Source organism: Canis lupus, chromosome 17, assembly GCF_011100685.1.
Source record: "Canis lupus familiaris isolate Mischka breed German Shepherd chromosome 17, alternate assembly UU_Cfam_GSD_1.0, whole genome shotgun sequence".
NCBI lineage: Eukaryota > Metazoa > Chordata > Mammalia > Carnivora > Canidae > Canis > Canis lupus.
The window spans coordinates 10,663,116-10,690,105 of record NC_049238.1 but is presented as its reverse complement, the minus strand read 5'-3'; the positions used below and the strand labels follow the sequence as shown (position 1 = coordinate 10,690,105).

Sequence of the window (26,990 nt, the reverse complement as noted above, 5' to 3'; positions counted from 1 at the left end):
TGTTGGTCTGTAGAGGACAGAGTAACTACCTCTGCTCCCATTTCCTTGTGTAGATCCTGTCTCATAAAATTATACACAAATAAAGCAGATATACACAAGGGGCACTGATTTCTGAAATGAGAATGGTGAGGCTGCATAATGAAACATCTCGTCTTCTGTCTCCTCTTGAAATTGCTCTCTGGGTAAAAGCAGTTTTACTATAACCCATATCTACCTCGGTTTCTAATCGCACATTAGTGATATTTCATTCTAAAGAAGTACTCCATTCTTGAGTTTTGACACTTTTTTTTTCTCAGCAGGATATTATGGTTTAAAATCTCAAATTAAAGTAGCTTTACTTAAGTACAAATGACCATAACCATGACCAAGACCAGATTAAACTATATTAAATGCCCAGAGGTGCTCAGAGAATAATATTTTGCTGGAAAAACACAGGGTGCGCCTCCTAAGAGTTCCAGGGAAAATATCAAATATAAGAGTATATATATTTTATAAGACATTCATCTAGGTACATTTTTAGTGCTCATTTGCACTTCCAATTATTTCATATTTTTCTAGCTGTTCAACCAGCCTGGAGGTCCAAATGTCATCAGTCAAATGAGGCTTGTTTTTTCCCTGCCCCCTCTCCCCCTGCTGGAGTGTCAGGCAAGGGGATTGTTTTCCTTCCACAGATAATATAGGTATATTTGCTTATTAGTAAGGTCAGGAGAGATTTTACTTTCCCAAATGTGAAAAGGACTAGATTTTTAATAGATCTTTTCTGTACTGATGGAACATCTCTGGTCATGGAGAGCTCGTGGACTAAAGTAGCCTATATGGGAAATGTCTCATCTTTACTTCTTGCAAGTCAATCCACGGCTGCCTTCCAAATGTGTAGCTCTCAGAGCTATTTCACCTAGGTGGAAATTGAATTTCTAAGAGGAAAGAAATCTGCATTTCCATCATAAACTCATAAAGTTCCTTCATGAAGAAATGCTTGCACCAGTATAACAAGGGCAGAGAAGCCTTTTCAACTACATATGGCTAATCTCCCATCATCTGTAGTGTTATATAGATTTTCAAAACTCCAGCTTATTTTCTAAACAGAAACTAATTTTCTACAGTATGATTCTCAGGGAGAGTCATATAGATGTTGACAGATACTTTTCGTCCATTCTTATGGTGGCTAAGAGAAAAACCATGCACAGTATGTCCCACATACTTATGGAGAAGCCAACTCTTCCCCCTTCGGCACTTCTTCCATTCATTCAGTAGACTCTAACTGAGAATCTACTGCAAGTGCTAGACTTTGTAGGTGCAACAATGAGTAAGTCACAGAGCCTTTCCCAGTAGAGCTCAGTCTAGAGAGAGAGAGATGTAAACATTTATAGCAGAGGAGAGTCTGGGGGAGGCGTAAACAAATTCAGTGAGAACATGCAGAAGAAAACCACTAAAAACCATGCTGGGGTAGCATGGCACTACTATGAAGGGTGAATGAGAATAAGGGTTTTCTACTGAGGAACCAAGAAGGGCAGTCAGGTAAACGGGACAATGTAGAAAGTCATGAAAGAATGAATGAAAACAAGTCCTGCATACTGTTTTGCGTGGCCTTAGTATAAGCGGGTGGTAGAGAGGGGCCAGACCGTGGAGGACCCTGACTGTGCCATAAGGAGCTTGGCCTTCATCTTGTCAGCGTGGGTGTATATTGAAAAAGGTCACTATGACCACCTGTGTTTCAACAGAAACAATCGAAGGATAAAGAGAGGAGAGGTGCTATGAAATAGCCAGGTGTGAGGCCCTGGATCAGGATAAGTAGCAGGTGAGATTAAACACTGACATGCAGAGTATTTCTGACTGTATCTGGGCAAGCATTCATCATACCCTCAGATAAAAGATGGTATGTCCTACAAAATATAATCAAAAGAGTATAAGAATAGAAACACATGAAACACCCATCCACACAAACATACAACCAACACTCTCAATGGTTAGGGAGCATGTGAACTCTTCCTAATGAGGCTTCTCCTGGACTATGTCCTTGTTCCTAGACCTGAATCTGGCTTTGGTCTTAAAAGATGCATGAGCAATCTGATAATACACTTCCATGCTGTGGATGGAGGATGCATCCTTAATTTGCCAGTCCTAGAAAATCAGTGGCCTCTGGCTTCTCAGAGATAGAAGGTCTTCCCTGAGTAGGGCAGTCAGGTAATGTCCCGGACATGCAGTTACATTTGAATTTCAAATAAAAATATCATTTTTAGTATAAGTATATCCCAAATATTGCATGGGATACACCTATACTGAAATGGTTATTCTTTGTTTATCTGAAATTGAAATGTAATTGATTGGCCTGTATTTTTATTTGCCAAATTGGGCACCCTATCCTTGAGTCTTGCCTTTCTCTGGCTCAGACCTTGGGCAGACAGTTCCGCTGAGAAGAGGAAGGCAGGACAAAACAAAGCATGTGCCGAGAGCTGGGAGATGTTTTACAGAATCACTGTCAATTCAATCCCCCCAGATTTGCTCATTCCCCAGGAGAATCTGAAAACAAGGGGTTTGGCAGTGAGCAAAGAGCTGGCATGTCGCAGAACTGTTGGAGGGGAAAATGATTGAATTTAGAATAATAATGTATTTGTTAAAGCAAATATCAGTATACTCATAACAGAAGCCCTCAAGTTTCCCATTATGGCATGAACAGAACATTAATGTCTATATCGTAGATTGATGGCAAGAATTTTCTTGGAAAGCACATAAGCAGTAGCCTTATATGATCTTCTGTTTCTTGGAACACTGAATATAATTCAGATTAACTTTTGAGGCATTTATTTTGTGCTTGAAATTTAGGACATAGGCTCTGTTCACACCTAATATTTTACAAGCATCTCCCCTTTGGACAAAATTAAGTTCAGAACTCATGTTCACATAAAAAAAGTAATTGGATTATAAGAGCCAATGGGCATAGCCATTATTTGGATATTTTCATATATAAATGAATAATGTTTATTCAGAAAAATATACATGACCAAACTCTATCACATCTAATTTTCCCAGAGAGTTAAGTTCATATTCTGGTAGGTTTTTCCCTACATAACTGAAGAAAATTCTTAGCAAGAGCTTTAATAATAATCTTCTTTCTGAAGGCATAATATTGTGATTTCATGCAAGAAAAATCTCCCCTTGATGTAAATGAGAGATGAAGTTGTGAGAAGGTATAGTCAGAGTTATTGGTTTGCTTTCCCTTTCTGAGCAGATGACAAGAGAACATTTTATCTTTGGATTCTTTGATAGTTTTATTTTTTTACCCCTATTAGCAGACTATTCAGAACACCTTTTAGCTGGTATCAGTCTTAAGCCTCATAAATTATACTTTTATGGGTGTTCTAACTAGGGGAAAGCTTGCCAATTTCACTTAGAGAAATTTAGGTTCTTTTGTAGGGAAGCCAAATGGTGGGATTTTCTGGGTTTTCCCAGAAAATCAGGCACACTGATCAGGTATTACTGAGGACACCTGAGGTAGAGAGATGGGTTAGCCTTAGATTTACTGAGCACCTACTTCATGCCTGGCCCTGTCAACCAGATTGATTGCACCCCACAGCACCAGGGACTATTCCCCCGGGGGGTGGGGTGGGGGGCGCCAATGAATGCAATAATCACAAACTCACAGCAACAAAGGCAGGGGAGACTATTTTTCCTTTTTCCCAGCATATTCAAATACCTAATTCTCTTATATTTCAAGTTCAAATGAGGTAAACATACAACAGGCGGTGATGAAATCAAGGAGATTTTATAAATTATTAAACAGTTGGGAATAAAATCCTGGCTTTCCTGGCTTTGGTCAGAGAACACGTGTCCCCCATTGCAAAGCTTATTCATTTATTTTATCACGTTCTAACTTTCCCACTTCATCTTGCATCTTATTTTGTAATCACCTCCTTATCATCACAGCTTTCCTCTGAATCTTAGGTCTTTCTAGTTAGAGAAAGAAGGAACAGATCCTTCTAAAATTGAGACAAAAACTAACTGCAACTCTCACATTTTCCTCTTTTTGTTTATGCTCATTTTGGGGCATGGATGCCTTGCTATTGGGTTGCTCACTAGCTGTTGGGACCTGAAAGAGTCTCCTGTTTCTGTAAGTCTCAATAGTCCACATGTGTGCACGCATCTGTATCTGTCTCTGAATGAGAACATCACTAACCATAGGTAGGAATGTATATATGGACACAGAGACACATGTATATATATGCAAATGTGTGTGTGTATATGTTAAATGCATACGTGTGTGTATATATATGTGTGTATACACACACACACACACACACACACACACTCTTCCAATAGCTAGCAATTGCCAACAAAACAAGTCAAGTTAGGTGTCAGACAACCACTTTCTAAAAACAGTTCTTAATGTTTCAAGAAACTTGAAAGCCTGTACTCTTCACCTGCAGACCTTTTATGCCTGTGGCAAATCATCTCTGAAAGCCAATCCTAACAAGATTCTCTTCATCTGTTTAAAAATGAGAAAGCAGAAGGCTTCGAGGGTATGCATATGGATAAAAGGAAACTGGGTTGCTCTATTATGTTTGTGTGGTTAGTGTTAATTTCACCCTGCTCCATTTATTAGATAACTAAGACATTGAACTTTGAGAGATGTTGAAAGCACACATGAAACATAATTAATCAATAAGGTATGATGTTTGAAGACTGTTAGGATGTACTGATTATTCAGATAACTCATTATTTTTATGAACACCAATAGCATGCTTTTCTGAAAAAAATCATTATTGTAACAAAAGTGTTCACTATAGAAACATGACACAAACAGAAACATCAAAAAAAAATTTTTTTTTAAGGTAGAAAAATCGGGCCACCTGGGTGGCTCAGTTGGTTAAGCAGCTTTTGATTTTTGGCCCCGTAATGATCTCAGGGTTGTGAGATCAAGCCCTGAGTCCAGCTCCATGATAGGTGTGGAATAGGATTATCTATCTCTACCCCTCTCACCATCCCCACTCTCACACGTTCTCTCTCCTTCTCCCACTCGAAGAAAAAAAAAAAAAGGTAGTAAAATCATGTAACATCATTAGACTTTCAGGTGCTTTTGTGTTTGTTCTAATCTGGCACAAGTGTTAACTGTAAGTGAATACTATTAGTCTTTCTTTTCATAAAATGCAGTCGTGACAGGGATTTAGCAGTTTAAATATTCAGGAACTTATATGTTCTCTATTTGGCTCAGGATAGATTTTATTTTTTTTAAATAAATTTAATATAGGTCATTTCTTCTTTTTTTTTTTTTAATGAAGTAATACACTTTGGGAGTAACAGCATTTCAGACCTGGTTTTGTTTAAAATATGCTCATCCTCTCTCCTCCTCCATAGTTTTTATTTTATCTAGTTTTTTAAGTAGTTTCCTTTTCAGAGCCTGCCTCTGAAGGTGGAGAAAGAATGGAGGCATCAGGGTCTCTTCCTCTATACCAGAGAGCCTACAGTCTGCCCTCCAGCTGAGCCACACTCAGTATCATGAAAGGTCCTACAAAGCTCTGCTCTCTTGAGGATAACTACAACCAAAACGAAATTCCTGACCTCTATGAAAATGTTAGGAGGCTGCTGGCTTTAATTTTTAGAACTCTGATAAAATCCGGAGGTATTCTATTCACACAAAATAAAAATCAAGTCTGTCCATGCCATCTTCCAAGGTAATTTCCACCTTTTGGTTTCACTGACATTCCTAATAATACCCTAAAATATACACTTTTTCCGGATAAAGCTATTAGATAATATCTTGAAAATATCTTCTCCGTAATGCACTAGGATTTGAATTACTTTGCCATTGGCGGTTACTAACCTGGACCAGGAATTCCCCTTGTAGCAAGTGTTTTTCTATTGTTAATTTGTAGCAGTGTTATCATCAGCCCAGTCTTTAACAGACCAGTACAGGAATAAATACTTCTTAGGGTGCCCAACTTTCATTTTTACTGCCAGTCTAGTCTCAGCAAGTATAAAGCTGCTAAGCCAGTACTGTGATAGTGACCCTCTCGGTTAGAGAAAAATCAGATTATGTGCCATCAGAGGAAATAAATGTTAGTATTAGGTGTGATCGACCGAATCATTTCTTTTGCTCAAGTTCCGCCCTCTGAGTGACAGGTGGAGGACAAAATGTCAAGAAGGAGTCCTGCTGGAACAAGTGTTTAGGATGGTGTTTAATACAGCAGAGAGCCAAGATACAGTAGGAGGACACAGTAAAGAATGTGGAGAGGGTAGATACAATAAAGAATTTCGGTTTATGATCTGCCATCTGCTATCTGAAAGAGGAGTAAGTTAGGGAAATAAGTGACTTTCAGTTCTCCATACATGCAAAGGTAAGTCAGTTATTACAAAACTTTTGCTGTTGTATGTGCTGAAAGAAAAGCATATGCATTTAAACATTTTTTAAAAAATAAATCACTCAATAGGCTTAAGAAAAATACTCTAGTTCATATTTCATTGATCTGACCTTTTGATTCAAGATCAGGGAATGAATCCAAGATGGAAACCAAAAAAATAAAATAATAAAATAAAATAAAAACAAAACAGAAATGAATCATTTCACCATGAAAAAGGCATTTCCAGTCTCAGCTAACCTCGACTAGTTTTTATTGCGTTATTTTTGAAATGCCAAGAAACTGGCTTTGGCCATATTTGCCATCCAACTAAATCACAGCTGTCAATATGCAATTGCTTGCAACAATTAGCTAAACACCATTATTTAACAAATTCCCTGGAAAGGGACATTGATGCTCTAGGTGTCTAACACTGAATCAAGTAACAGTCAAGCTGGGGCTGCAGCACAAGGAGAGAAGTTGGTATGTCCTTGCCCAAGGAAGGGGTTTCAAACAGCCGTAATTTTTTTTTGAAAAAGACACATTTGCCCTGATCCTGCAAGTCCTTTCTGGTTTTCAGGAATGGATTCTGGGATTGGCTAAAGGGGGTGGGGGGGTAAAGCCACCGATTCTAGATTCCTTTCTTAAGGACAGCAAGGGGACAGGAAGAAAAACAGAAATACAGATATGAAATGGTAATGGTATACAACATGGAGAAAAGAAACCTCATGGAACCTGCTAGCAATTTCCACTAAAGCAGTAAACCCCTTAACTGACAGAAATTCAGTACAATATACAGATTAACAACTTCACCATTACTAGGGCTGCCGTTTCAAGCCAAAAAATAAAAATAAAATTAATATTCAAAAACAGAAATTCTCATAAGATTTGAGAAAAATAGAGTGAAAAGGCAATGTTAGCTAAGCTCTTAGCTAAATCCACTCTTAATGGCCCCCAGTATTTAAACTATCATGGATTAAAGCCATGAAAATAAAAATTTCAATTTGAAATTTTATTAGCATGTTGCTAAAATGGTCAATAAAAACATCAACACGATAGGCTTTGTTGACACAGCTGGAAACCTGCTCTCCCACTTCTCAAACTTTATTTCCACTTCCCCGCCTTCTAAGATTTCTATGTTAGGAAAAGCCAAACTAAACATACTGGCTATGGTGCTGTAATAATGCTGGTTTTCTGGAATGTTGCCACGTCTTCCCCCTCCCTCTCCTCCAACCCTTTAAAAAATAGGACTATTTTTGAAATGCAGCCCACGGAGGGAGCAATCTAGGGTTAAGAATAAGCAGCGACCTTCTGCACAAATTCAAGTTCCCAGACGCCAGGTGAACCTTCTGCTCGCCGGGGGGCGGGGCCCGCGCTCCTCCCCAAGGTGGCTGCGCCACGTCCATCTCGGGGCCGGGAAGGCTTCCTGCTGCCAGCGAGGGAGGCTCCCGGGCAATCGGGGTGGGGGTGGGGTGGGGGTGGGGTGGGGGTGGGGTGGGGGGTGAAGGGGAGGCGTTCGCTTCCCTCGGTGGAAAGGACTGGAAGCAAACCCCATCGCTCTGCCCGGAGCCTGGCATGCGATGTCAGAGGAGACTCGGAGCCGGGGAGCTGGGAAAGTGCCGGGCAGCCTCGGGGGGACCCGGAGTCCCGGGGGGCTGGCTTGTGGAAGTCGTTCTCGAGTGCCTAAGGGACGGGCTCGATTCCTTGGAAGCCCTGCGACGTGGGGACACATTCCACGCAGGGGCCTCACCTCCGGCCGGTGCGCGCGCGCGTCTGGGGGCGGTGATGGTTCCCGTTAGAGTCGCGCGGGCGGCAGGCACGGACCGGTGCATCCCTGCTGCCCTCGGCCCCTTTCTCCTCCCCCCCCTCCCCCGTTACAACGCCGGGGCAGGCGCACGCAGGGGTTCCCGGCACCGTCGCCACGGCTGGGGGGAGGGGAGGGGCCCTCGGCCCCGCGCCCTTTGGTGCCGGCTCCGGAGACTTCCCGCCGCCCGCCGGAGGGGTGCGAGGGCGCAGCCTGGGCGCGCGGGCGGCCGCAGGAGGGCGCTCGAGGGGGCGGGGGGCGGGGGCGCGGCCCGGGAGCGGGGAGGGGCGCGGGGCGCGGGGCGCGGGGAGACGGGCGGGGCAGGCGGCCGGCCGCGCGGCTACTCCTTGTCGTCCACGAGGTCGGCGAGCTCCTGGAGCACGCGCAGGCGGCCGCTGGCGTCGATGCGGCGCTTCTCGCGGATGAGGTCTTCCAGGCTGTGAAACCTGGCCGTGTGCACCTTGTTGTCGCCCAGGTGCACCTTGAGATAGTACTGCTGCTGCGGCGGCTGCGTGCCGGCCGGCACCTCCCCTCCGGCCTTGAACTCCCGCTTGCCAAAGCGGCACCAGGCGGCGAAGCTCTCCGAGTTCGTCCAGCAGATCTCCTCGCTCTTGAGGCCCAGGTGGCCGCAGGCGTTCTGCACCACCAGCTCGGCCACCAGCGGGCGGTAGCGGTACCAGCTATTCACCACCCGGCCCACGTTGGCCGCGCCCGCCTCGTACAGGCTGTCCTGGCGGATCTCGCCTTGGTGCAGGTGGATGATCTGCCCGCCACCCACGTACACGGCCCAGTGCGGGGCGGGGGCGGGGGCGGGCGGCTCGGGCGCCGGCTGCAGCCACAGCAGCTCCAGCAGGTCGCCGGGCTCGCAGAGCGCGGGCAGCGCCGTGACCGCGTAGACGCTCAGGTCGGCGCCCTGAGGGCCGCCGCTCACTTTGGAGAAGATGCATTCCTGGCCCCGGAAGGCGGAGAACTGAGTTTCGTTGAGGACCAGCTGGTGCAGCAGGTGGTGGTGGTGGTGGTGGTGGTGATGGTGGTGGTGGCGGCTGGGGCTCTCCGGGCAGGGAGTGCAGCCCGGCGGGGCCTTCACGCCGAACTTGTCGGGCTGGCCGCGTTCGTCCAGGTCCTCCTCCTCATCCGAGAAGAAGTAGGCGACCCCGACCCGCAGCTCGTCCTTCTCGATCCCCGACGGGTCCCCTGTGGGCAACTCGCTGTAGTTGAGGTGGGTGATGCGGTCCAGTTGGTTGCCCATCAATGACGCGGCGAGGCGAGGGCCAGGAGCGGGGATCTGCGGAAGCACAGACGGGAGGCAGAGACAGGGTCAGAGTCGGGCTGCCCCCCTCCAGGGCGTGCGGTGCCCCCCGGGACCTGCCCGCCCGCCCCCGCGCCGCTGCTGGGGTCGCGCGGTCCTCCCCCGCGGCAGGACAGGTGCAGAAGCCCCCCCCCCCCGCCCCCCAGTCCTTGGGCCGACAGCAGACCCCGTCCGGGGAGCCGGTCCAACTCCCACAAGAGAAAAGGCAGGCGGCTGGAAGGCGTGCGGGGTCCCCGTGGGGGGACAGACCCCCCCCGGGAAGGACCCAGGGGTAGGCTGGAAGGAAGAAGGGGCGCCCGAGGCCTCGGAGAGCGTGCAGCAGGCTGCGCTCCCCTTTCTGTCCCCACCCTCGCCAGCCCACCTCTCAGCTTTGCGCTAGGTCGCTCTCCGCCCCTGACAGCGCCTCGCACAATGACAACCGGACACATTCGCAGACACTCACTTGACACCAGCACGATCTTGTTCACTTGGAGGAGTCCAGGCACTGACAGGCTGGCTGATACACTCGTGTGATAGTGTCACATACACACAATGACAAACCTTCGCGACGACACAGTCAGACCCCCACATTCGTACACAGGGCTCCCCCCCCACGCTTGCACGCTCGCCAGGGCACGGACACCCACGCACCGGGGCACACCTGCCCGCGCCAGCAGGTGCACTCTGCCCCGACTTCTCTCGCCGCCTCCCCAGCGGAGCCGCTCGGGCTGCGCCAGGGCGAGGCCGTTCTGTCTAAAAATCACCTAACAAAGAGGAAAGGGAAAGATGGGGGGGGGGGGAGCCAGTGCGGTGGAGGTGTGCGGGGGCGGGCGTGGGTCGTGAAGGGAGGTCCGCTTTCAGCCGCGAGACCCCTTTCCCTCCTACCCGGCACAGGGTCCAAACAGTCGGACGAAGAAAACCCGCTTCCAAGGCAAAGAAAGCCGCCTCTCCGTACCCGTGATTTCCCTGCTCCCGAAACCCCAAACTCCTTTAAAGTCTCCTGGTCCCCATGGGTGCTGCGGAGGCGGCGGTGGCGAGCGGGTCCTGGGCGGCGCGGGGGGTGGCGGCTCCGCTCTGCTCCGCGCGGAACGGTGCGGTGCCCGGTGCGGTGCCCGGTGCGGTGCCCGGCGCGGTGCCCGTGCGCCTGCCGCTCGGCGCTGGCTGGGGCGCCCGCTGCACCTGGCCAGTCCCGACTGCGCTCTGCTTCCCTCCAGCCGAGCCGAGGACTCTAAGTAGCCCGAGCAGCTGCTTCCAGGGCCCGCCCCGGGACGCGCTCATTGGTTGGGGCGGGCGCCCGGGCCCCGTCAATCTCCGCGGGAGGGGGAGGGGAGCGGGGGCGGGGCTGCGGCGCGCGCTCCGCCCCGGGCCCGCCGGGTCCCCGCGCCCCCGCGCCCCCGAGCGCGCGCGGCCCCCGGAGCGGCGGTGGGAGCCCCCGCGGGGAGCGCGCCCGGGGCGCGGCGCTGCTGCAGGGCCCCGCCGCTGCGCGCGTGCACCCTCGCCCCCCGCGCCCTCCGCAGCTTTCCCGAGCCCATCGAGTGCCGACTCCAGCCACGATGCTGAGTCTGCGGGTGCAGGGGAGCCCCAGGGCGCCCCGGCACCGAGAGGGCGGCCCGGGGCGGGGAGCGACGTTGTCGGGGGCGGGCCCCTGCCCCCCCCATCCTCCCCCGCTCCGCGAGGCGCCCGGGGGAGTCTCGCTTCCCGGGGGCCCCGGGCTGCTCCTCCTCGGCACGCCAGCACCCATGCCTTCCAGACGGTGCCTCCGACGTCCGGTTCCTCTCTGATCCGGCTGCTGCTGACCGAGCGCTGCGCCCGCTTTCAAAGGAGCATCTTTGACAACCGCGACTGAAAAATCCCAGCCTGGACCAGCCCTCCCCCTAACTGGGCCTAGACTTTGGGGCTGCAATGTTCTGGGGAAGAGTGCGTCACAAATGCCTACAGCCAAGCCCCAGAGCTGCCTTTGCTTAGGGGTTTTTGTCTGGTTTTGTGGCAGAGGGGTGTCCGGCCCAGGCGTACTTAACGATTGCATTTCTGGATGGAAAGTAAATGAATGAATGGGTTCTGGATATTGGATGTTGAAAGCAGACTTTCATACATAAGGCATCCTGTCTAGATCAATAGTTTAAAAGAGCTTGTAACACTAAGCTTTGAAGCGTCCTCAGACACTTGGTTCTACTTTCAAGACGGCACCTGGGGCTTTATGGTGAAGCTTATTATGCCCTTTCCCCGGGGAGAATTGGGTGCTCCTCTTTGTGTCCCCTTGGCAGCTGGCACGAACTCTCAGAACTCTCTCTCTCTCTCTTTTAAATTACAAACCTGTGTTGACTTTCTTGCTCTTTACAAAGTGAACAGTTGGAGGATTGGCAGGTGCTCTCCACAACTTTAAATTCTGGACCTCTTTCGCAATGCCGGCTGTACCACGGGTTCCATCAGCAATGACAGAGATGGAAGGAAAACAGCCTGACCACTTGTCAGTGGGGAGGCGCCGGGCTAAGGGGTTTAAGTGGGTGATTTCATCTTCATGCCTCTGGAGAGGATTCTCTAATACCGCCCACTGCCACAGATGAGGAAGCCAGGCCCAGATACCAGTGCCAGCTATCTCTCTCTCTCTAGGGCCTATGGGCCTCCAGAGCCAGCCTTTACCCTGGCTACACTGTTCATTGAGTTAATAAAATCTTGCTTCATAAAATGGGAAAACTGATGTCCCAGAGGAGCTACCTGAAGACTGATGGCACATTTTTATTATTACTATTTCTTTTTTGGTAGACAATTCTGCCTAAGTATTGTTGAACTGCCTTCTTAATGTCTCTATATATCCCATAGCCTCCAAATGCAGTGACTTATCAAAATGTCTAATAAATATTGCTGAAAGAAATGGTTTTAAAATGACCATCCTGGGCAGCCCAGGTGGCCCAGCGGTTTAGTGCCGCCTTCGGCCCAGGGAGTGATCCTGGAGACCCACGTCCGGCTCCCCACATGGAGCCTGCTTCTTCCTCTGCCTCTCTCTCTCTCTCTCTCTCTCTCTCATGAATAAATAAATAAAATCTTTAAAAAAACCCAAAAAATTACCATCTGTGTACATTTGACATACATAGATCTTTACAGAAATTCGGCCACGTGGAAGTTATAAAAATACAAGTTACCAGCCTTGGAACCAGCCAAAGGTTGTGATGATCTTTTTTTAATACTCTTTATAAATAATAAACGATTCTTTTGGGCCCCGAAGTCAAGGGAATTGAACAGCTGGCTTCAGAAATCAAGAAGTGAGTCATTGGTCAGGTTGTAAACTGGACTTAGTGATCTCTGGGAGGGAGTATCTGAAGAGTTCATTATTGGTGTCTGAGAGAGGGACCCCTTGAAAGTAGCCCAGTGCTTGGTGTTGAGGTGCCACCTCTCTGTCTCCCTCTCTCTAAGTCTCTCTCTCTCCCTCTCCCTCTCTCTCAGTCTTCTGTCCAACCTAAGATCAAGTCTTTTTTTTTAATTTTTATTTATTTATGATAGGCACACAGTGAGAGAGAGAGAGGCAGAGACACAGGCAGAGGGAGAAGCAGGCTCCATGCACCAGGAGCCCGACGTGGGATTCGATCCTGGGTCTCCAGGATCACGCCCTGGGCCAAAGGCAGGCGCTAAACCGCTGCGCCACCCAGGGATCCAAGATCAAGTCTTATGCACAAATATGTACAACATATTTGCTGGGATGCCGTGTTTTGTCTTACTTGTCCTGTCATCTACTGTTCCAGACTACAGAGTAAGCGGCTTCTTCCTCTTTGCTTATCAGCACCCCAACATTCTAAAGGACAGTGAACAAAAAATATTGTTGGAGCTTCAAAATATAGTGCCAAAAGTCTAAAACATCAATACATGACTCTTCGAATTTTCTTTCCATCCCCTCCCCCTGCCAGGGTAAAAAAGCTTACAGCTTTAGGAATCTCAAGGGAGAATAAATAGCCTGAGAGCCCACGTAGAAATATAAAGCAGAGAACACACTGACTGAGGAATGGAAGAGGAATTCAAGTAAAATAAGGAAAATGCATCTACTCTTTGTAGCCTCTTGGCAATGACAAAGATAATAAAGTAAGGAATAGGCCAGTCAACTCAATGGGTTCCAACATCAGAAAACCCAACTTTTATTCTCATCACAAAATATTGTTTGCTAATTGTTTTGTCTATTATTCCTCACCCCATCCTGCCTTTTTATACTGAGGAAATACCATTTTCCAGGAAAAAAAATACAGTCATCAAAAGTACAAACTCTGGAAGCCAATTAGTTTGAATTTTCCTTCAACGTTTTCTATATGGGTAACTTTGAGTGTGTCACTCAACCTTTCTGGGCAGTCAGTTTCTTATCTGTAAAATGTGATACGATAGCATCTGTCTCGTTATAGTGTGTGAGACCTTGCGTGCACACAGTGCCTGGCACACAGTGGTCTTTCAGTAAATGCTACCTATTATTAATGTTATTAGTGGAAGAGGGGAGTGGGTCCCACGTCCTACCTGTTATGACAGCTGTCCAGTTCTGCGTGTCCACTGCCCTAGGAGAAAGCTAACCTGGGATGGATCATCCGATGCTGTCCCTGGCTGGGGTGTGGGACTGCTTCTTTGTTGAGGTGGCAAGAGCCCTGTCTAGCCGGAGACTAGTTCAATGTCTAAAGCCCTGAGGCTGATCACAACCTGTGTCCTGCAGTATTTTGAATTATTTTTACATGAATATTTTCTTTTGTGAGGAATATATACAGAAGACGGTTGGCAGAGGAATGATTAGGGTCATCATATATATGATATATATATCATTCTTTTGCATATATATAATATATATATATATATATATATTGCATTTTCCATTGGTGCCATCTGGTGTATCATCTTCCTCTTTTTCCTCTTGCCTTCTTTAGCACTACATGAAAGGCTTTTCCCCAAATTTTACTGATCAGGTCCTTGAGTCAAAGTGTTACCCTTTAAAATGGGCCCAAGAACGGAAGGAATGTTTATTTTCTGACAGTTTGCTAAATATTGTTTTTTTCTGTTTATAATATCGTACTTGAACATTTAGGCTTTCATAAACTGTTCCTTTCCCTGTCCTTGACCTCCCTAGGCCCCCAACATACTCACCCAGATCTCAGCTAAAGAGCATTCTGTACCTGTCCGGGGCAGAGACAGTACCATGGCTTCCCCAACCCCATTGCCTTTCCTCTGGGCACACAGCTGAATGACATGCCCCTGCCTAGAATCCAGTTCCACGGGCACCATCTGAATGAGTCTGACCAGTGGAATGAGAGTGGAAGTTTAGAAAGCTTGGCCCCTGAAAATGAAATCATTAACATGATCTTCCGTGCGCTTGTTTTATCCTATTTGGTCCTATGCGGAGGATCCTGGTAGAGTCCTAAGCATTTAAAAGATGACAGAGCCACTAGATGGAAGGAGGCAGGGGTTCCTGAATATGAGTAGAGCAGGAGATTTCTCCTCCCAAGCAGGAGAATTTTTTTTTCCCAGAGTTTAGGACTTTTAATTTGTCCCAAAGTTGCTGAAGCAAAAATCATGATAAAACATTCTGCTTTCTTTTACACCCCCCAACGCAAAAAAAAACAAAAACAAAAACTATTTGTAGGAAAAAAATGGTTTTGTACATGGGAAGAAACCATATAAATTCAAAACTTACAGATAAGGATTAGCTCTATCACTCACCTCTTTAAAAAGTTTATATGAATATCCAGTCAAAACCAACAGGGTTTCTCCCTTGAAATGTTATCTATACAAATTTCCAAGTAGACCACAGGACTGCATACCGTCTTGGAATGTCCTCAGAAGGCTCTGTAATTGATCAGGTAATAGAGTAAAAACCCCAGAGTCCCTTTCTTTCAAACAGAAGAGGGAAAGACAGAGGGATGGAAGAAACTACTCAAACTTCTCAAACTTCGTCTTCTTTCCTTGTGGCTTGTGGTCTCTCCCTCCTTCTCTGCCACCTTGGAAGCCTCCTCGCCCTCCAAAGCCTCTCCAGCCTCTGCCACCAAATCCACCTTGGCCTCTTCTGCCACCACCTCGGCCTCCAAAGCCACCCCGGCCTCCACCACGGCCTCCAAAGCCGCCTTCGCCCTTAGGTTTGGCCCAGTCCAAAGTAATTTTGTTTCCATCTATTTCACCATCTTCCATGGCCTGCTTGGCAGCTTTGGCATCTTCCTCACTGTTGAAGTCTACAGAGGCAAACCCTTTGGGGACCCAGTCTCCTGGTCAGTGACTACCCTTGCCCGAACAGAGCCGTCAAACGACTCCCAAACAATCTGCATCAAACTGTGATGTGAGGGGGAAACAAAGTCTTTCTGAGTGAAGCCACCCAAAGTTTTGTGACTATTTGTTGGAGTAGGAACCTGTCCTGATGGGTATACTCTTTGTTATTTTCAAATTCTCTTAGAAGGACAAATAGTCTATCTCCCTCCCATTTTTCCCTTAGTGTCTGTTCTCACTGTGGAGATCAACTTTCCATTGATGTAGTCCTGCCGTGTCCCAGCGTGTTCCAACACTCAGAATTTAAAGCAATCAGCAATGAATGCATGTCCCTATTTTTTTTTCTCTAAACTCACCTGCATGTGACTAACTTACCTGCCTTCTACTTTTTTTTGCTAACCACCAAAATGGCAGGATCACCTCCTTGCAGCTAGGACTAAAGAGAATCCCACTCCCCCTTAACCCCTCTGCACATACTCATGCTCTAAATTTCTAGTTCTTCTTAGGTGCCCTCTTCTAAGTTGAGATTCCATGTTGTCAAATTTTCCTAGTTCTTTCCCATAACTGGACATTCTTAACCAAAAAACTTTTTGTTGTTTTTTTCTTTTTTTTTTTGTTTTGTTTTGTTTTGTTTTGTTTGTTTTTAGTGGCTTCTTATCATTTTGCCTTTGCCTTTAAAGACTCATAAACGTTCCCCGGACAAAACTGTCAGCACTTGTGCATTTAATCTGTCCTTGGATGTGAATTATACAAAGGTGTCTCAGCCCAGGATTAATCATTTCTTTGTGTTCTTTTCAGATTTTAGGAGACTGCATGCCTTTTACGTGGGGCCACTTCCATATGATGGTGATGGGAGAGCTCTGGGTAGGCCTGCGTCACTGTCACACACATGCTGCTGGCTTTTTCTTCTGTTTGGAATATCCTTCCCTGCCATCCTAATGTAACTACTAATCAAAATTTATAACCTGTTCAAGCATCAAGCCCTCACATGTGTCGGTCCCCTTGCCCATTGTAATGGAGACTATCCTTTATGGTCTCATAGGACATGAGAGCATGTCCATTATACTGGTCATGAGATGTGGCAAATGTGTCAAAACATTTACCAGATTGAACTAGTATCATTGGTTGATACTTTTTCTTCCTTAATAAACTAAGAATTGTTTGAGGAAAAGCTCCAAATCCAGTTCAAACTTATAATCCCTTTGTTGAGCCTGGGGTTTGGTGCATAGCACAACCTCCATGGATACACCTTGCCTGACTCCGTGCATGCATGAACCATGGTCACCATTTTATTTACTGAGCTGTCAGTGTTTGTTTCTGTTTCAGCTTTCACCTATCAGAGAGCCCCAACACCTTGCTCATGCTCTGAATTACATGGTGTGTGAGAAGGCTTGCTATGTGATAAGCAGTGTCGAGTTTCCAGATGGTCCTCTGGCATCATCAGGAGCCTGGTAGGAGTCCAGCTTCCCAGGCTCTACCCCAGATTTAGTGCAACTTAATGTCAGGATGTGCTCTGGGAATCTGCATTTTAAACAGGCTCCCCAAGAATTCTAGGAGCAGCATCTCCATCACCGGTCAAACGCTTCTCAAGTGTAAGAAATTATTCTCTTGGGTACAGTGAAGCCCTAGAAGAGTAAGCACTTAATAAATACTTGGAATTATATTCTCTAGACATTCTGTGGTCCATCTCTAACAGAAGCAAGGCTCATTTTAGACTTGCCTGTGCTAAACTGGTAAACATATCCATTTGCATTCAAAGGTGTCTGAAGTTAAGTGGTTTTTAAAAAGTCTTATAGCTGTGTGGCAGAGCTGAGGATTTCTCTCTTCTGTTGTTTAAACTCCCATGTCCCAGTCCACTTTTCTCTCACTTTTATTTTTGAGAGAGAGAGAGAGAGAGAGAGAGCATATGCACGCACACCAGCGGAGCATGGGGGGATGTGAGGAGGGGCAGAGGGAGAGAGAGAATCCCAAGCAGGCTCCATGCACAGTGCTGCAGAGCCAGAGGCAGAGCGATCTCATGACCCTGAGATCATGACCTGAGCCAAAATCAAGAGTCAGACTGAGCCACCCAGGCGCCCCCACTCCTACCCCATCCACTTTCCTAACAGGCTGTGGTCAGAGCAGAGACTTGAGTCAACAAGGAATCTCTGCTCCCAGATAGTTAATACCCTGTCTGGCTGTTGATTGACTAATGATGGAAGTCCTGGGGTTGTCTCTGCAAAGCACAGCTTCTCTGCCATTCGTATTGCTTCTGAATTTCCTGTTCGCACAGTTCTTTTTCTGGGCCCGTTTCAGCCAAAGACCAGTCCATCTCCCCGTGCACTGAATGCCTTCTCTTTGTGCCTCCTGGAGGGCCTCCCTCTTCATCAGCATTTATAATCCTACTTATTCTCCTAGCTCCTTCTCAATTGCATGTAAATGTTTTTAAGTCTCTTGCATCTTGAAAACATCTCCTGACTATACATCTCCTCTTAGATACACACCTGTCTTGAAAGAGTTGTCAGTACACATTATATCTCAGCCCACCCCGCCTGTGCCATCACTGCACTGCATGGCTCCTCCCAGGGGACCAGTGATCCACTGGTACCGAATCTGATGGGTGCTCCAGGGTCCTTATCTTACTTGCCTTCTCAAAGCATGTGGCACAGCAGGCTACTTCCTCCTAATGGAGAAAAGATTTTTCTTCACCTTCCATAGTACTTCACCCTCCTGGTTTCCTTTCAACCTCTTTGGCTGTTCTTAGGATGTCTTGTGGATCCTCTCCTTCAGCTTGTCCTTTCAGGATTGGTTGCCTTCGGGATTCTGTTCTCGGGTTCTCTTCTCCATGTGCTCTCATAGCATAATCTTGTCTGCTTCTTTGACTTGCATCATATTTCTGTGTGATGATTCCCTAATGGAAATCTGCAGACTCCATCTCTCTCCTGGACTATGGACCCAAACATCCAACAGCCTAGAAGGCGTGTCCTGTGGTGGTTCCAAGACACCCACAGGGCAGGATGTCCCATGCTGAGTGCTTCTGGAAACCTACCTTTTCCCCGTTGGTCTGTCTTCTTGGGAACAGGCACCATTGCCCTCTCCATTTCTCAAGGCAATGCCTAGGTGGCATCACATTCCCTCACCCTCAGGCCCCTGGATCACCATGTCCTACTCCAGGGCTTTCTCTCTCCTGTGTGTCTTTCTCATTTTTCCACATTCATCCATCCCCGTGCTGCCCCCCTGGGCCCCAGTCACCTGCACTCCCATCAGAACTGCTTGTAGCAACCTACTTATTTCCCAGACCCCAGTGCTGTTCTATACATCATCTCCCATTCTGTAACCAGAGAGATCTGTAAAGCGTGCATTTCTCCAGGTCCTCTCCCTGTCCTGCCCTCCACATGGTCCTCGGTCACTCTCCATCGATGTAGGGGGAACATCCAAAGGCCTCGTGGGCTCCAGGAGGCAGCCCTGCACTGCTCAGCCCCATCTTCTGCTAACTTCCCTCTTGCTTCTTGCTTCCTCCTGAGTCAGGAGATGTGTTTTCACTTGTTTCTGTGCTTAGTTCTTTCTCATGTTACTGATTTTGTTCTCTCTGTGAAGACTCTTTCCTACAATCTTACTCCTGGAAAAGGGTTTGTTCTTCAGATCTCAGTGTAGTTTCCCTTCCTCCTGGCAGCCTTCTGGGACTTACCACATCTGCCGTGGATATCTGCACAGCACTGCCACCGCACCTTGTTCTCTCCTGTTGGCGTTGACATTGCCTCGTTCCTTGTCTGTAAGCACTGCAAGGCTGTGAGCTCATTAGGAGCCTGGACTATATCTGTGATGTCCCTCCACCCCCACCCCCACCCTCACCCCCCCCCCCGCCCCCACCTGAATCCCCATCACTAAGCTCCTTCCTTGCTCCCAGGTGGAAGCTGAATGCATATTTGTTAACTAGATCTGCACTGATAGTGGTAGCACCTGTGAGTCAGAGGAACTCCCTGTCTGTGTGTCCGTCCCTCTCTCCTTCCATTACCCTATCTTCCCCTCCCACTTAAATTGCCCATACAACCTATCATCTCATAGGGCAGGGCATCTCTGGTAAACTTGTCATAAATACGTTGGTAACTGATAAAGACACTTTAGAATTTAATAAAAGGGGGAAAGTGCTTATTTTAAATCAGTAAAGAGTAAAGTAGCCACTTAGATTTACATTTCACTTGTTCTAGGCGTTGCCTTCTGGTGTCTTGGCACATTGTTGTAACTACCAAGGCTGATTCATTATGTTATCCTTGCCCAGTAATTATATATATATATATATGATGAGGTATTTGTTTATTTATTTTCTAGTTGTCAGAAGTTTGGATCTAGCCACAGACACTGCACATAGTTAATAAAGTACGGTTTCTATTTAAAAACGCATACTTAAGATACCACTCCTACTAACACACACTCAGCCTATTTCTAAATTACTAAAGGTAAGGAGTGTAATGTGTGCATATTGCCATGTTCCCAGGCCATCACCCTTCTGGCTCTGATGTTGTCCTCATGGGTCCCATGACACTGCCTTCGATCATATTATCTGAGCTTGTCCTCTTACCATGGCCAAGCAGTTTTCATGTATGGATTCTGTCTTAGAGTGCCTGGATTCAGATCCTGACTCCACTCTTATTACCTGTGGGGCCCTGGGTGAGATGCCTATTGCCCATATGCCTCAGTTTACTCATGTTTATTTATTTATTTTTTAAATTATTTATTTGTTTATTTATTATAGTCACACAGAGAGAGAGAGAGAGAGAGGCAGAGACATAGGCAGAGGGAGAAGCAGGCTCCATGCACCGGGAGCCCGACGTGGGATTCAATCCCGGGTCTCCAGGATCGCGCCCTGGGCCAAAGGCGAGCGCCAAACTGCTGCGCCACCCAGGGATCCCCTACTCATGTTTAAAATACGAATAATAATAGTATTTTTCCTTAAAGGGTTTTGGTGAGTATTAAGTGAGATTATATATTAAAACACTTAGCATAGTGTCTGGCCCAGAGAAAGGTATTTTTGTTTGTTTGTTTAAGATTTTATTTATTTGAGAGAGATTGAGAGCGAGTATGAGCAGGGTGAGGAGCAGAGGGAGAGGCAGCCTCCCCTGCCAAGCAGGGGGCCCCACATAGGGCTCGATCCCAATACTCCAGGATTGTGACCTGAGCCGAAGGCAGATGCTTAACCAACTGAGCCACCCAGGCACTCTAACGTCTTAATAACTATTAGGTATGATTAAAGAACTCTGCCCTCCTGAGTCCAAAGTACTTTATTTCTCCACATTCCTCCTTTATAAACCTTTGTATTATTCTATTATTCTGATTATTATTCTACTAAAGATCATAGTGTTAAGCCTGAATATTAGACCCAGGATGTATCTTAGATACTGTCCATAATACTAACTTGACATTTGATTTAAAAGCATTTATTTTTTAAAAGATTTTATTTATTTACTTGAGAGAGAGTGTGCAAGTGGGGGGGAGGGGCAAGAAAGAGGGAGAGAATTTGAAGCAGGCTCCCTGCCTAGCACAGAGCCCCTGAGATCATGACCTGAGCCCTAATCAAGAGTCGCATGCCTAACCAATTGAGCCACCCAGGCACCCCTTAAACGTATTTATTGAATTTGTGCTCTGAACCAGATACAGGGCTTGGGCCTGGGGAGTCAAGGTGAAGAGGACACATTCCCTGTTCGCAGTCGTGCTCACATTGGCCTTGGAGAGCTGACTAGGATATAAGTGAATGCAAACAAATGGAGGCAATAAAAGATTTTAGAAGCATGTAAAAGTCAGCACAGAGGAAGGAATTATTAACCAAGGGAGGGATCAAGAAGAAGCTGTTGTAGAATGGAATGATTTTTCTGAGCAGGCAAGACTGAGGCCTTTCAGTCAAAAGGAGCAGCATATGTAAATGCTCAAGAGCCATGACAAATGTGATGTTTCCAGAAAACCTCAAAGTGGTTTGGCGTTGGTGAGAATGTGAAATAGACATGAGCAGGTCGGGAAGTGGCCCTTAAGTGATACCGTTTTAGAAATGGCTGTTAGGAAGTCCATCCTGGTCCGTAGTGTCAGGTTTATACAGAAGGGGAAAAGGGCCGGAGGTGAGGAGACCACTGATGAGGCTGTGGCCAGAGATGGTGTCTGTAGCCCCTCAGGCCGCTATAACAAATACCATAGACTGACTGGCTTCAACAAAAGAAATTTATATCTCATAGTTCTGGAGGCTCAAAGTCCAAGATCAAGGTGCCAGCATGGTTGGGTTCTGGTGAGAACCTCTTCCGGTCTTGCAGACAGGTTGCCTCCTTGCTGTGCTATTGCATAGAGGAAGAGAGACAGACAGACCGACAGGAGAGAGCTCTCCTGCACCTTCCTATTAAAGGCACTAATGCTATCACGAGGGTTTCACTTCCCCCAGGCTCCCTCTCAAAATACCATCACACTGCGGATTAGGATTTCAACATGGATTCTGGGGTGACACAGACATTCAGTCTGTGGCAGTGGGTAAACAATCCTGAGGGCCTGGAATAAGGCAGAGGTAGTGGGAACATAGAGGAACACGTGGCTTTGGGATATCCACAGGAAGCAGATCGATAGGGATTAGTGACTATCTGCATAATTGGGATAATGGGATGAGTTGGGTGACTTTCCCACTCCCTGGATTGGACATCTGAATGGTGCCTGGGATTACCTGGGCAGACTGGCTTCACAGACCACCAGTTGCTTTATGAAAAAAGTATTTTTAAGGTGGGTACTTGACGGAATGAGCACTGGGTGTTATTCTATATGTTGGCAAATTGAACACCAATAAAAAATAAATGTATATAAAAAAAAGAAAAAAGAAAAGAGTATTTTTACTCCTTGTCCTACAGTTCATAGCTCTGCCAAATATGAGCCACCCCCAGCTGCTTCTGAATAGCTGTCTTCCATTGTTACCAATCATTCAGCGGGGCTTGTTTTCTTACTGGTCTTCAAACACACAACATTACTTCTTGCCTTTAGAGCTTTGCTCACAATGTTCCTTCCACATCGCATGTGCTCCATATTCCCCACCTAATCTATCCTTGGAGGTGACTCTAACCTTACCTCCAAAAACTCCCAGCCACTCAGAATGGTGCTGCTCTCTGTTCTGTCTGATTCTTTAATAGATTTCATTGTTTTTCAGGGGCAGATGCAATGCTATGTTCTCATCACCATCTCTCTTCCTAGGGACACAGGAAGATTCTCTCCAGCTTCCCCGTGGTTCGTAGAATTTTAACCTCACGTGCACTACTCCTTGCCCGTGGGAGTGGGAGCTAATGTGATGTGTCCCCTCTGGCCGAGGCAGGGAGCAGGGTTGAGAACTCTCCAGATTTCACCTCTTCTGTCCGTGCGTTTTGAAGGAGGGGCTCTAACGTGGTGGGGTTGAAAACAGAAGGAGCCAGGGATGGGAGCTGCCAAAGAGCAAAAACTAACTTTCAGTTTGATTTTGTATGAGTGATCAAGACCAGCAGCAGCAGAAGCTTCCTTGTGAACTACCACGATTTGGGGACTAATTTATTAACATGGTGAAGCATGGTCTATCCTGACTAATACGACCACTAGTATTGGTGTCTCTTACGGTGCAGGAACAAAATCTGGGATTTTTTTTTTAAATGTCACTCTGTGCTTCTCTTGGTTCTTAATAAATGTTATTTGAATGGAATTGAAAGATTTTTCGTAACTTAACAAAAAAAGATTTTTTTTCTCCTATAGGGGAAGTGATAACCCGGTGGCAACAGCTCTGTCTACTTTTATTTTCACGCTTCTCTTTTGGCTTTCGCTCTTCGGGGAGGAGCGGAAGGAGGAGAGAGAAGAGAAGAGACGAAGGACAGAGGATAAGAGAAGAGAAGCAGCAGACGACAGTAAGAGAGAAGAGAAGAAACGAGAAGAGCGAAGCGCAGCTGGAACGAGCCTAGTCCTATAATTTCTCTCTCCTCTCATCTCACTCCTCTCCTCTCCTATTCCTTCTCCTCTCCTCTCCTCTCCTCTCCTCTTCTCTTCTCTTCTCTTCTTCTCTTCTCTTCTCTTCTCCTCCTTCCTATATCTGCCTCCTTTCAATTAAAGACTTGTCCTGCCTATCTGATCTGTTTCCTCAGGTCACAGAGTAAGCAATGTTCATTGGCCAGAAATTGAGAATCTCTCTTAGTTGTGTTCTACTGAATCATTCTTTGCATTCATGGGTGAAAAAGAGAAAAAGGGAACAAAACTTGTCCTTCTGAGTATTAACATTCTTTGGTAGAAGTAAGCATGTACTTGTATTATTATTATTATTTATTTATTTATTTATTTATTTATTTATTTATTTATTTATTTATTTATTTTGAGGGACACAGGAATGCTGACCTCAGCCAGTTAAGTGTTGCTGTGATACCAACGAGACTGGTCCTCCTATCCCCACTTGTATATAACACAATCTTTTACTGCATTTTTCCTTAATATCTCTGTTTTGATGTAATGCCACCAATTTGAAATGTGTATATATTGCCTTCTGCCCTTGAGAACCTTCATCAGAATGAGATGTTTTAACTAAAATGAGACACTAACAATTTCCTCCTGCCCTGCTATTTATTTTGTCACAAAAACCCTGTGCATCCATGAGACTTTGATTTTTCAAGTTTATTATCTCAAAAGTGATTTTAGAAACATTACAAAAATAATACATGATAGACAAGCAAAGGAGAAATTCCATCTGGATGACAGTAGCTATTTATGAAATCCTCAGGTCATCGTCTCCCAGGTTCAGATACTAGTGGAATCTCTCTCTCAACTAATTCACAGGGCTGGTTTCAATAGAAAATTTGAAACACAGCTATTTCTCTTTTCCTTATGTTTACTTGTTTTTAAATGCAAGTTGCATGTTGAAACTAAATCCTTTCTTTTTTATTTGAAAGAAAGTTTAATAGGAGTCAAAAGGTGTTAATGAAGCAAGGGGAACACACAATGAGATTATAACTCTAATCTTTATGCAACAAAGTATCATAATACATATATAATGATATGTAGGAGATACACAAAAAATAATAGAAAGCAGATAATAATTTATATCAACAAGGTCATGAAAAATCTAGTAAATGGGACACTTGGGTGGCTCAGTGGTTAAGCGAATTGCCTTCAGCCCAGAGCATGATCCCGGGGTCCCTGTGGGGGGGCCCCCTGTGAGGAGCCTGCTTCTCCCTCTGCATGTGTCTCGGCCTCTCTCTATGTCTCTCATGAATAAATAAATAAAATCTTTTTTTTTTTTAAAGAAAAAAAAATCTAGTAAATAAGGACACCTGGGTGGCTCAGTGGTTGAGCATCTGTCTTTGGCTCAGGTTGTGATCCTGGCGTCCTCAGATTGAGTCCTGCATCGGTCTCCGCACAGGGAGCCTGCTTCTCCCTTTGCCTATATCTCTGCCTCTCTCTCTCACTCTGTGTTACTTATGAATGAATAAGTAAAATAATTTTTAAAATCTAGTAAACAAAATAGAAAATGTGTAGCATTTCTAAATATATACTTATTAGTATTTGTTAGTATTTTTCTATTTATATATTATTTATAGATTTATTTTATTTGTATAACTATAGATTAACACCCAGATCAAACTTTTCACCTCCCAAATAGAAGATGTGCATTCTTTTCTAGAACCCATAAAATACTTTTTAAATTAACCATATTTTTGGACATAATGGAAATATTTATATGTTTCTCAAAGCATATGTAGTACAGTATACTTACACCTCAATGTAAAAATTCTTTTTTTATCATATAAATTTCAGGTGTACACCATTATATTTATATATATATATTATATATATTATATTTCAACATCTGTATACACTGCAAAGTCATCATCCCCCAAAGTCTAGTTACCACTCATCAGAATTCTCTCTTTTGATTATGGAAGGTGTATGCTTTCAATGCTTTGAAATATTCTTTTTTTCCCCCCCACAGAGCCCTCTTTCTGGAATGAAGAGAGAATGACTAGGAGAGGTACTTTTCTTCCTTTTGTCCACTCTTTAGTGCTAACCAGGCGAACTTGGACCTGCATTGGAAATCTGGAAACTTGGGTCCTTTGCTAGCGATGCCATCTCTGGGTGGCTTTGAATTAGCATGTGCCTTCTTATGGGATGGCTCTCTAGTTTATGAATCATGTAGGCTCTGACTCCATTATGGGTCTCAACCAGGAGTACACCTGAGAACAATCCGAGAACATCCTTAAAACCCACATCATTCCTGGGACACCTGGGTGGCTCAGTCAGTTCAGCATTTGTTTTCAGCTGTGTCATGATCCCGGAGTCCTGGGATGGAGTCCTGCCTTGGGCTCCTGGCTCAGTGGGGAGCCTGCTTCTCCCTCTACCCCTACTGGCGCTCTCTCGCTCTCTCAAATAAATAAAATCTTAAAAAAAATACCCCCACATTCCTTATCTTCAGAACTACTGAATCAGAACATGGCAGGAGGTAAGACACGGGTAGTTTTAAGGAGCTCTTCAGGAGACCAAGTTGGCATGGACTCATAAGTCGGCATCCTGTAGATGTAGGCCTTAGGAAAGTTTTGGTGGTAAATGGGAGTCTTGCAGTGGGGACTGAGAGACCCTCAGTGGCTGGATGCCTACAGAAATGGAACCCAGCAGGGCAGGGCAGCCTAAAACCTGAGGCTCATCTCCTTCTCCATCTGTATCACTATATTTGTTTTATGGTGTGTATGTGTGCATCTGTTTGCAGCGATGACGTTTGTTTTTAAATAGTTTCTTTTCTTACCCCCTTCCACCGACCACTGCAGTTTCCCAGCTGCTCTGGGGTAAGGTAAAACATCTGTCCTGACCACCCCCCTTACATGACCTGGCCTTCCTCCTAATGGACTAAGAACAAGACATTACTTTCTTGACCTTCCTGGAAAGCTTGCATGAACCCTTTTAGAATCATTCTATTTTATTCACATCTCTGGCATTTTGTCTGGGAACTGTCTGCTTTTTGAAATGGGGACTGGGTCTGCTGCTTCTTCGGGTACTTCCGCTCCTCATTTACTGGGCACACAGTAGGTGCCGCATGAATGGAGTTGAATAAATAAATGAATAAATAAACTTAGATCAATGGAATAGTGACGATGAATCGGTGAGGACGTTGGTAACTAGAATGCATTTCATTTGGAAGAGATTAGGTTATGTTAATACCTGCACCTGTCTTTCTAGTGTTGTTTCAAACTAGATCCTGGAGATCGGTATCTCCCCTTGACAGATGGAAAAGGTAAGACACAGAGATGTCTAGTGCTTATTCATATAGCATGGGATGCAAATCCAAGAATAACTACTGATAATTAGCCTCTCCTGTTTGCATATCAGTTTATTGTTCACAACAGTGTGAGCTAGG

The 26,990-nt window shown here is 45.9% G+C and overlaps 1 protein-coding gene across 3 annotated transcripts; it reads right to left on the bottom strand.

Annotated features, from left to right (window-relative positions):
- Positions 1-2,349: 2,349 nt before the first annotated feature.
- LRATD1 (LRAT domain containing 1) lies at positions 2,350-10,550 on the bottom strand. 3 transcript variants are annotated; one of them, XM_038560811.1, is made up of 2 exons: positions 10,310-10,550; positions 2,350-9,421 (listed from the first exon to the last, which is right to left on the bottom strand). In XM_038560811.1, the coding sequence occupies exon 2, from the start codon at positions 9,383-9,385 to the stop codon at positions 8,477-8,479; it is 909 nt and encodes a 302-aa protein (XP_038416739.1). In that variant the 5' UTR covers positions 9,386-9,421; positions 10,310-10,550; the 3' UTR covers positions 2,350-8,476. The 3 variants fall into 3 exon arrangements, with proteins under 3 accessions (XP_038416739.1, XP_038416738.1, XP_038416740.1); XM_038560810.1 differs by having other exon boundaries at positions 10,380-10,548; XM_038560812.1 differs by lacking the exon at positions 10,310-10,550 and adding an exon at positions 9,888-10,152.
- Positions 10,551-26,990: the final 16,440 nt, after the last annotated feature.